Source organism: Colletes gigas, unplaced genomic scaffold, assembly GCF_013123115.1.
Source record: "Colletes gigas isolate AHSC1104 unplaced genomic scaffold, ASM1312311v1 Colletes_gigas_Sc00003, whole genome shotgun sequence".
Classification (NCBI taxonomy): Eukaryota; Metazoa; Arthropoda; class Insecta; order Hymenoptera; family Colletidae; genus Colletes; species Colletes gigas.
The window spans coordinates 9,336,515-9,348,279 of NW_025106632.1; the positions used below are offsets into that span (position 1 = coordinate 9,336,515).

An 11,765-nucleotide genomic window follows, 5' to 3' on the forward strand; every position below is an offset into this window, starting at 1 on the left:
AAATAATAAATATTGCCCACCTGTCGTTGAGAATATATTATATTTAGAAATATTAATCCTTTCAGTTTATCCTTTCAGTGGTTTCAAACGACGATAGCTAGTAGGCCATAATATCGTTGACCAGGGTTTCATCGAGCTTTCACACATTGGTCATACTATAGGGCACTGCAATCCTTGTCTGTCTAACGTGTAAACTCTTATTATTTAGGATCGTTTGCTCTGCTCGATCACCAGAAAGTCTTAGGTAGCGGTATAGCGAACCCCTTTCTCATCCTTGCCTCAGTTATACTTGTCAGGTCTGATCTAAAGGATCGAGCGGTCGGTGTACCTAAATCGGTTCCCGCTATAGTCTGTTTCTATCTTTCCTCACGGTCTGCAGTCAACGTCCATATCGCGAGTTTCTTTATTCGCAATCGTTGCCGATAGGAATTCGATGAACTATAATGACATCGTCTCGAAACTTGCGTGTTCTTGACACAACGTTATACATATTTTAGAGTGTTTACGCGGCTCGAACCTCGTGCTTTTGATCGCTACTATCGGGGGGTCGATGTTGCTTCAAGGTCGTGTCTTTATCGGTCATCGAATTTCGCGTTGTGCCAGATACGAGAATGAGTTCCAAGAGTCGCGGGAAACGTAGCAGATTTCATCGAACCGAGAAAAAGGAAAAACGACAGTATTTTGAAAAGTGTAGTGATTATATTTTTGAAAGAAACACCAGAATACCTGTACGTACCATTCCGCGAGTAATCGTCGAAAAGTTTAAACGATTTCCAAGTTCGAGGGAGAGATCGACGCTGCACAAAGGGACAATCGACGAGTTATTTAATTTAATATCGTTCGATCGGAGTTGAAGCCTGGCGAAACGATGGACGCGCCGCAAATGTTATCTTTTTCCCTCCTTTTTGGAATCCTCTCGTCCGCAATTATGCGCCATTTATGTCGCCAGCGTCGGAAGGGTACCCACCACAGTGATTACGTTGCAATTTCGAGTCAACGTCGCGATCGGCTCGATCGTTATTATTTCAAAGAGCCGCGAATCGGTCGGTCACTTTGTAGGGAGGAAAAAAATAAATTCGTGGAAAATGGACGCGGTCCATTTGTAATTTTATATCTTTTTTTTTTTAATGGATGCGAAGTACCCGTCTGGGAATTTTTATTTCAACCGGGGGAAAATCGCAAATAGGAATCGATAGATATTTTTTCATTTTCACGAGCGACAGACAGTAGAGAATTTGGTAATTGTTCTGATTGGGAGATCGGAAACGCGAGATGCTCCCAATTGGAAAATTGAGAGTGTGAGAATTGTTCGGTAAGAAAATCGGTGGCTTGGGGAGATTTTGGAACGATAGTATCGAGAAATTCGAAATTCTTTGACGAAAAACCGAAATATTAGTAATGGAGCGTGTAATTTTCCGAGCCTCGCGGACTCGGTTTGGAGACCGCGTCGGTGGAGAGTTTTTCGTGGAAAAATTACCTCTCGCGTTCGTTGGAAGCGTTCCAATAACAAAGAGAAAAACGAGGGGGAAAACGTATACTCGACAAAACATAATACCACTCAGATCCGAAACAAGGCATACATCACTCACTCGAGACACCAACGAAAACACACCCGAAACCACTCTCGCTTCTCCAAGGAAATGCATCTCTTGACACTCTTGCATCGTCACACGTCCGCCCCTCGCCCCTGCCCTCTTTTGGTACCCTTTAGTGACATGTTTATCAGCAGTAGTATTATATCAGTTTTTGAGATATTCGTGGTATGCAACCGAATCCCCTTTTTTTAATCCAGTGACTTGTGTACATGTTACTTATGCCCTTGAACATATATATATATTTCTCAATGTGTATCTGTAAGTCGAGATCACTTTTTTGTTTTCTTTTGTTCGAGAACGTACGGACAGAGTTGCGTACATGTGTTCGCGGAACAAAAAAAAACGAAAAAGCATACGTAAGAAACCAGAAAGAAAAGATTCTGCTAAACGACCCTGAAAACGGTCGTTCGATCGAACGGGTTCACCATTGATTCACATTTGTCTTTTTTTCTGCTTTCAGCTGCACAGATTCCACAACGCGGAAGTAAGTACGATTAAATTACCTTGAAAACCGTTTCCCTTTCGTTTCTTCGCCGGCGTCTTGATCGAAACTATCGGGCACGGGTCGCGCGGACCAGTCTAAACAACCATTTTTCGTTTTTCGTTTCGCGTTTCAAATTGTTTAAAATCGAACGGATCGAGATTTTTCGCTAGCTTCGATGCCAAAGTAGTCGAGGAGGCTTCGAATTTACGAATAACATTTTTTCGCGTTCTCTCTTTGACGGGCAAAGTAGTTAAGTATTCTTTCCGTCGGTCCTCACCGGCAATCGACTAAAGAATGGCTTGAATTTTAGCATGCAAGAGGAAAGACGAGATGGCGAGCCAGGCAGAACACCAACAGCCCGCCCCCAAGAAACCGCGCCTGGTTTTCACAGACCTTCAGCGCCGTACTCTACAGGCTATTTTTAAAGTAAGTCTTGTATAACTTAACTCGCGTTTTGATCGATAACGGCTCCTCCGCGTTCCGTCTCGATTGTCCTGGAAAAGGGGTGCAAGGGGGGACGCTGGAAATTTACGAATGGGAAGTATTTTGCTTCGAACATGCGTCCGCCAAAAGATTAAAAGATTTTCGAGTAAACGATAAACGAAATTTCGTGGCAGAACTCCGCGTTGAAATCCGCGAAAAATGGAAATTTTACGAGCGTGTATTAGTCCGTGATGACCACCGTAAACCATCCGCCATTCGAAGGTTAATGAAAGACAGGATCCTATTCCCGCAGCATCGGTGAATGTAACATTGAAAGGATCAACCGATAAAATTTCCCCAATTCCTGGCGGGCATCGACGGGCAATAGGCATCGTTAAAAGTGGAAAAAGCTTTTGGGGAAGGGCGGTGGGAGTATAGAGGGGTGGTTTGGATTTTTGTTCCGTTGGTACGTCGACAGGAACGCTAATGAGGAAACGGACAATATCGATGGGCATTCTCGAAAGTGCTCGCGATCGTAGTCGCAATCGAAGCGCGGGGAGCGCGCGGCGAAGGAATCGGCCGCGAAATTATTCAAGACGGATCGATAGTCGCCGGTTGACGCGCGAGGGGGGTCAACTCAACCCTCAACCCTCAACCCTCAACCCTCAATCCTCAATCCCACCCCCCGCCGCCTGCCATCCGCTCGATCTGCGCGTTTTTCTTCACGTGCACGCGAAAAATCACGGACGTGACACGCGACCCGTCTGATTGCTTTCCCCCATACCACCCCCCACCCCACCCCCCTTCTTTGTATCGATGCACGCGCGTCTCGATGATTTCGACGAGCTTCGACCAAGTAAATCGGAAGTTGAAAATTCCCGATCGCTACTCCGTGTTCGAGTTTCTTCAGAACAGAGTAGGAGTACTTATTTTTTTTTTTTTGGAGCCCAAGAGCCCCGTGTTCGATGTTTGAGCTTCTTTAGGCAAAAACTGCGCATAACAAACGAAACGTACTTATTATAAATGTTTTTAGCCCCTGCTCTAGATACGTTTTCATTTTCACGAAATTTAACTTAGAGACAGTGTCCTTATTAATAGAATCTAACTTCTAGCTCCTTTCGATGGATAAAATAACGTTAGATCGCATCGAAGCCTAGTTTTTTTGTTCAACCGCCTATACTTAAGGTAGTTTCAGAGTCGAACGATTGTTTTTATCTACCGTTGACTTTATTGGGCGATTAGCTTTCTCTTTCCACGACGATTGAAATTGCAATAGGAAGGTTCTTCGGTAACCGTTGAACGTCGAGGCACCATACGTCGGGTAATGTCGTTGGGAACTATGCCAAATAGTTCGCAAATCGGCGTCCGTAACTGCGACGAACCTGTCATTAAAGAAGGCATTAAAAGACAACGAAAGAACTCAGGAATGACGGCGTGGAATTTACGTCCACGGTCGCTCACTCGATACCTCCTCGCGAACCGTCGATATCGCGGCCATTCGATTCCCCGGCGTAAAATTCTACAATCGTCGAAACCTGCTTGGCAACAAACGATTGTTTACATTCCTATTATTGCAACCGACATTCGTTTCCTTGCGTTATGCATTTGCGTGGTTCATAGCCACGTCAAATAAAAAAGGCAACGAAAATAAGAAAGGCAAACACGAACAAGCGCATAGAACGCAATAAATTTTTTTCAAGATTCGGCAATTCTTGAGGGAGGGGTCCGCCACTGCATACAAAGCGAAGAAATAATTTTATTCTACGTGTGTTTTTCAACGTCGCGTTGATCATTGCACCGGAAGCACGAGGGAAATCAGATTCATCGAAGCAGATTGAATGCACCGGAGTCCTGGCAGGAGCCGGCCGATCGACTCCTCCGATTCGATTTCAGGATAAATATGGAAATAATGTGAACGTTCCCGAGGCGAAGGGAAGATCTAGTCGAAGCGTATTCGCTGGCTCTTTGGAACTATGCCAAATAGTTCGCGAATTGACCTTAGCCCAGTTAACGCCGTCGCTCGATCTTTCTCGCGTTCCGCTTCTATTTTTCGCTCGATTGTTCCAACCTCCAACTTCCTCCGACACTTTTCGCTTCCCGTATGCTCGCGAAGATAGACAAAAATCTTTGACGCCGATCGGTGAACGCGTTTAGAAAACTTACGCGAAAAAAAAGAAATTCAATTAAGTCGCTGGAACGAGGTATTTAATTGCTCCAAGTGCAAGTAAATACCTGAAGCGGTACAAGTTGAAAACCGTTTCGATTCAAAACAGAATTCAAGTTCGTTCGTTCGACGATGCCAAACTAGACGTAATTAATTTCCTCGTTGATTAGTGTTTTGCTATCGATGCTGTTTAAGTTTTCAACCGTCGAATTCGTGGGATATTTCCAAGCTTTCCTTTCGAATCGCATAGAATTTTTATCGCGAAACGAAATGGTTTCAATTGGAAAAATTAAGTGCAGAGGGTTCAGTGGAGTCTCGGAATTCAGTGTCATCTAATTCACAAGGAGCGTGCACCGGGGTGACGTTTAAGAAACCGCAGCCGTGTATCGATATCCTGTCTGAATGTAATTCACCGCGTGTAACGCAACGAAACGAAGGTTGCCGCCTCTGTCTACGGGATACCAGTTCAATATACAGAGAAGCGTATCAATTGCTGGAAATACAGGACACTATCGGCACGAGGATCGTGATTATTCCTTGACAGCCACTGTGCACCGTGTCTGAGCGGAGGAAGAGGAGGGAACGGAGGAGCGGCGGTTGCATATGTGTCATGGGGCGAACGGTGCATGGAGAACTTGAAAAACGAGGAAAAACCACGTGTTTCGCGTAAACGATCCAACTTTCGAAATGTACAACTATTTTCCAAATCGTTACACTCCTTCGAACATTCTCGAATCTCCGTTTAATTACGAGTTTTCCTCAACTTTTAACGTCGTTCGAGTTTCATTCGATTTCGTGGATCTCTACGATCTTGTTAAACTCTATTTGGATAGAAGATTCGAGACTGGTTCGAGCGTCAAGGTTAAGGATGACTCGAGGTTGCAGAATAATTTGGTAGAAAGATTTGTCGTAACGTGGTGACGGTCAGGAGGCTAAACGGTCACGGTTTGCGCGTCGCGCGTTAATTATTGCGTTCTGTCACGCGCGCTGGAGCATTGATTTGTAATAATTGTTGCTTCGACCAATCGATACTCTCTCTCTCCACCTCGTCCGTTATTGATCGACCTACGTCGAGTAAGAAACGTCGCGTGGGAAGAAAGCGTGCCAGCCCGTTTACCACATCGAGAGAAATGTTTACCGTTCCGACGGTAGGTCGACGATTTTTATCGTTCTTGTTTCACGATCCGAACCAACGAATACCAGAAAACTTTTACGCTATTTTCAGATGCAAAATTCCGTGGCAACTCGCTTTTCTCTAATAAAGATTTCAAAATTACCACGAGTATCGTCGATCGTTTGAAATTGCTCAAAATAGTAGCGTCGATGGAGTGGAACTTTGGGTGGGAAATCCTTAAGCAAATATGGCGTCTGTAGGTTACGGGTGGCTGCGAGAGTTATTCCAATCCACTGTAATCTGGCGCTTAAAGACGAGCCCCAGCTGTTAAAAGACACGGTTTAGTCATGCAAAGCGCGTGGAAACTAATTATAATAGAAAATCGGTGGTCGATCGATGGTACTGATGTTTGTTGTCGCGTTGCAGGAGACCAAAAGGCCATCGAAAGAGATGCAGGTGACAATCGCCAGGCAGCTGGGCCTGGAACCGACGACGGTCGGCAACTTCTTCATGAACGCTCGACGCCGGTCCATGGACAAGTGGAAGGACGAGGACCCGAAGACCGTCGCGGTCGATGAGGGACAGCTATCACCCACAATAGGTATCGGGCAACGGCAGCCAAGCGACGTTTTGTGACACACGTCCGACCACGAGGAGTACCACGACGAGTCACCCGAAGAAGACTTGCCCTTCTCGTAAGGGCGGTGCGTTTCACGCGACGCGACGCGTTGCTGCGATTTCGAGCGAGGGGATATCTCCAACTGGCCTGGAACGTCAGTTTTTTCACCCGTTAAACGATGATCTTCGCGATCGGTGGTCGGTGATCGGTGATCGGGGGATTTGTTTCGATTACGTTGCGGGGACCATGGGTTCGGAACGAAGCGTTTTTCGACACTCCGGGTGCTCTACGCAAGGATCGACGAGACATTTCGCACTTTGCGGTGCAAAGTTCTCGCGGGGCGTTCGTATCAGAACGCGGACGTCTTTGGGAATGTCTCGAAAAGCCTTACAAATTAGCGAGAAAGATATTTGCCGAGGGAAGATAGTTGTATAGTCGAGCGTGTAGCCGTTGTCAGGAACAAAGTCCTTCGTTCGCTCGTAACACAACGTCGTTGTCGTTGTCGTTGGATATTTTCCCCTCTCTTTGCAGAAAATTTGAATAATTCGCAAGAACCGAAGAGGGGCGAAAATATCGACGATACCGACGGTTGGTTATCATTTACAATCGAATACACGAGTCAACGAAGGATCCGTTGGAGACAAACGCGTTAACTACGTTCTTTCCTTTCGAGTCATGACACGCGAACGTTTCAACGAGTTGCACTTACAGCTAGAGAAATTTTAAGGCATTATACAGAGTACTGCGTCGTTCGTGTGCAAATGATACCTAAATTTCCAGTTTTAGGACAATTAGTAAATAGCATAAAGTTATTTTATATCTATCGTCGTACGCGATACTATTATCTTAAAGGGACACGAAGCACGGTAGTATAGAAAATACAGGGTGGTTCGACGAACGTAATTTCCTAATCTTTTTCAAAGTGCGGAGTATATTTTTCCATCGTTGCCGTGATAAGAAAATCCTATTTATTTCGACTAATATACGGACAGCACAAAAATATTCACCATTGCCTGTCTCGATGAGTTTCGACTCTAACTTTTTCTACGGGAACAAGTAGCTCTGATTTCGTCCAATTAACAGGCGGTAGACTTCGTTCGACCGTTCGAATATCGTACGCGAAGCACCAAGCATCCCCGATGCTTTCAAGATTCGATTCGGGTGCTTGGAGAATTCACGACGGCTGAATTTCGTAGCGGTTCAATCGAAAGCGAAACGAATTTCAAGGCAGAACCGGACGTTGTTCAAACTATCACACAACGACGTAATTATCTTATAACCGCGGTCGTAACGTCGTCTGAAAAGCACAGTCACTGTGATCATTTTTTAACGACGACCGTCCGTAACGCGCGTGGCAGCCTTGTTCGTGAATATTACAGTCAAGCCCTACCCCTCTACGGCCACGTCCATTTTGTTCAACCTACTGACAAACTATTTCCTTTCCCAACTATTCGATTCTACCGTAAAAGGAACAAGTTCCGGTTCTGTCGTCGCTGACGGTTTTTTCCCCCCACCGAGAGACTGTTGTTTCGTGGAAAAATTTGGATTCGAAAACGTAGAAATACTTAGAACGACGGTAAATTCGATCGATAGATTGGTGATCGTGCAATAATAAACTAACATGACGTTCCAGAGATCGAAATCGAGCATCGTCTAGCCGCGTCGATAGAAACCGTGCCAGCCGGCGACTTTTCACCGCTATAATTCCCTCCTCCCCCCCTCCCCCTCTAGCCATCGAGCTCGAACGGCCCTCGAATCGAGAATCACCGAATCAGCGAATCGTTCGAAACGTCGAATCGAGCCTCTTCGGAAACTTGGTGCCATAATTTGCCATACTAGATTCATCCCCTTGATTTAAAACACTTTCTAGTCTATGCGCGTCAAAGGTGCTTCTCCGACGGACGGCATTTTTTATCTAGTCAAAATTGCGAAAGACGCGCCCCCGTAAGCTTCATCGACGAGGAAAGGTTCGACCCAAACGTATAGCAATATTTTAAACGGTAATCGTACGAGGGGAAACCGTTGCCGCGTTTTCTCGCGCGTTGAACCCTTTGCGATTGCCCGTGTTCCCGCAGCGAGCGGCCAGAATTTATTTAACGAAAAGATACACTCGACGTCGAGCGTCGGGGTACTTTTTAATACTGTAATAAATATTTTAGACAATGGACCGTTTCAGCGTCGCGTGGACAACTCTCGTGCCATGTTTTATTTAAGATAAAAAAGAAGAAGGGATATCGAAAAGTGGCTCGTCGATCGCAAAGGGTTTCGGGGCTGCACGAATTTCGAAAATTTGTGTAACTTTTTTTTTTGGGAAAAAAAGAGTACCTTTCCTAGAAAATGAGGAAGCTTGTCCAACAACGATCGACGTCGTCGCTTTGAAAGATCGATAGACAATACGTCCCGAATTTCAATTCCCATACCTTCAGAAACGCACGCATACCTTGGAAAAGAAACAACGACGAGCTAAAAATTTTCCCTGACGATAATTCTGGAATGATCGCTGGTAAAAAAGTAGACTGTGAGTTTAAAGCGACGACGCCTCGATCGACGAATAAAAGCACTGCGCGAAAATTGATGAAACAGAGAGGGCGAGAGATCGAGGGGGGAGGAGATGCTGGTCCGTAAACTCGTCGGCGAAAGAGGGTGCAGCGTTCAGGACTCGTCGTGTCCTCGTTGGTCGCTAAAAAGGGACAACCGAATGAACCCGTTAAAACTGAACAAGAACGCAAACAAGAACAGCTTCGTTTCTTAACAAAACACAGTTACACTCACACTCACGCGCGTACGCGCGCGCGTACACTCTCTCACACACACACCCACACACACACAGTCACACGCGTACACATGTACACACACGCGAATGAAAAATAAAGAGACAGACAGACAGACACGCAAACAAACAAAAAAGTGGCATCGTGTCGAGGGTGCACGTGCCAAGTGATATATTCTATGTATGTAATGAACATTGTATATCAGAGTGGACGCTGTTTTGTGCGAATCGACGGAGAAGAGACGGACACGGGACGTGCGGAGGGTGATCGTCCGCGAGAATTAGTGGTTTCAGTGTTCACCGACATGCGAGGAGAGAACAGATTGCGTGCTTGGGAGAGAGAGAAAGGGAGAATGAGTGATCGAGCGAGTGAAAGACTTTGCGAACCGCACTCGATACCGTACCGCAATTGTGCTGTGCTATTGTACATATTAAAGAACGAGAGAGGCGAGACACGCGAGAGACACACACACACAGAGACATTCGATCGCGTGGAAGTGCGGCGATCGAACAGACTGAACGAGAGAAGAACGACCGATTTTCAGTCGAACGGGGAGGTGGCTTCTTTTCGCGTTTCCCGCTTGCACGCGAGCCGTTCCTCCTTTGGAAAAATTATTCGTTTCTTTTTTGCGTTCGATGGTGAAATTAATTTTTAAGCGAACACGCCGATCCACCGGGCCCTCCCCCGCGCGACGTCCTCCCTTCACTTTCAAACTGATTTTTAGTTTTCTCAGAGACGAAACCGATTCGAGAAACATGGACAAATTCGTGTTGCGCTTTTCTTAAACGTCTTTACTATTTTTGACCGTGAACTTGGTGTTGTTTCTCAACGCGAATCGTATGAACTCGAAGGGGACGAGTCGTTCGCGGGAGGATTCGATGCGAGATGCGTTTAAATAAGAATCTTCTGTACTAGTCGATACTGTATTTCTACGTTAAAGCGTCCAAATAGCAAAGTGAAAAACGCCCGGTCGATGTTTCGCTCTAAACCGATACTTTAAGCTTCGTCGAGCCCGCGGAGGCTCGAATTCTGCGTTATCGTTTTTTTTTTTCTCTCGTTTGAATCGAATTTCGACTTGGCCGGTGCACGCCGAAACCGGAAGTCACCGCGTTAAGATAAACGTTAAACTCATCGTACCAAAAATGAACAAAAAAAAAAAAATGCAGAGGAAACGGAAGCGGCCGTTGTCGCGGCCGTTGATTATAAGAACATATATAGTACAAAGTAAACATACATTATTGTAATAACAGTTTAAATTAAATATAAGAGGAGGGTCGCTGTTTGAACGGGGGTGCAAGGATAGGTGATAGAGGAAACGTTTCGACCGTTGGTTGGCTGACGCGTGACAACAGAATGAACATGAGTTGCGGATAGTGGCTTGGTGCGTTGGATTTTCATGGAAGTTTTACTCGTCCGGCGTGGAGAAGTTTCCGTCTCGTTGTCGCGATGATGACTGTGCGACGACGTTGCGCTCGAGGTTCTCGCGATTCGGTCCACGATCAGGCTAAATGTTCGTTTCGCAGGCAATTCGTTCGAGAAACAAACCGTCGGTTCTCGAAAGGTGCAGAAATCCTATACGCCCACGCAGAACCAAACCAGAATGTTTAGAAAGAAACAAGTTTTACAATTATATTCGCGAGGTCGGAAGTTTAGAAAATGAAAACCAAAGCAATAACGAAGACACGCGGGAAGCTTTTAAAACGCGAAAGGATCGTAAGATCGATAGCGTCTGTAGGGAACCATAGAGAGCAGTCGTCGCATCGTTAGAGAGGAAGAGGTTTCGCGAGTGCGCGCGTGCGGTTCAAAATGGCGGAAGCGAACGCGGGATCGTTGAAGGTGACCGTAACGAGACCGGAAGACGAATCGAGAATCGTGATTTCGAGTCGTGGGGCAAACCGCGAATGAAACGTACGCGATAAGGGATCTCTGTACGATAAGCCTGTAAATAGATTAATTGCGATTATTAATTACGCTCGCGATCGCGGACGATTCTTCTTCTTATTGTGGATCAACGTCGTCGTCGTCGTTACCATCGCCACCTTAGTCGCTATTCTTCTTATTACGATTATTTATATTACCATTCCCGTTGCCATTGATCCGATTTTTATTATCGTAACAGGACGATTGATTGTTGCATAAATACACACCGTGAACATGTTCTTTGTTGAAGAATGAGAGAGCGCCGAATCGAGGGTGAAGGTCGAAGGTGGATTTCGTTAGGACAATTATTCGAGAGGGTTTCGAATCAGACGGGGTAAACGGAACAGCAAAATATCGTGATCGAGTACCGACGATCGAAAAGGAGATCGAGCTATCGTAGAGAAATTGGGAAACCGAGAGACACACACGCTAGGTACACGCGAAACAAAACCCGCTAAACGTAATGGCAAGGACATAGTATATAATTATATATATATATATATATATATACACTATATATATATAAAATATAAATATATAAATATAAATATGAATATAAATATAAATATAAATGAATGATGATATATTATATATATAAATATATAAATATAATTGCCATTTTGAGGCATCCGAGGGTAGTTAGGGGGTTCGGGGGAGGGTGGGACGGGGATATAC

The 11,765-nt window shown here is 45.3% G+C and overlaps 1 protein-coding gene across 1 annotated transcript in view; it reads left to right on the forward strand.

The window, feature by feature from the left end:
* The window catches only part of LOC122404506 (homeobox protein onecut-like), a 69,707-nt gene extending 58,151 nt beyond the window's left edge, over window positions 1–11,556 (forward strand). The window contains exons 3-5 of the mRNA XM_043408510.1: window positions 2,056–2,079; window positions 2,390–2,505; window positions 6,207–11,556. Of these exons, the coding sequence (XP_043264445.1) occupies window positions 2,056–2,079; window positions 2,390–2,505; window positions 6,207–6,416 (350 nt within the window). The 3' untranslated portion in view covers window positions 6,417–11,556. The remainder of the gene's footprint in view (window positions 1–2,055; window positions 2,080–2,389; window positions 2,506–6,206) is intronic.
* The last annotated feature ends 209 nt before the right edge of the window (window positions 11,557–11,765 follow it).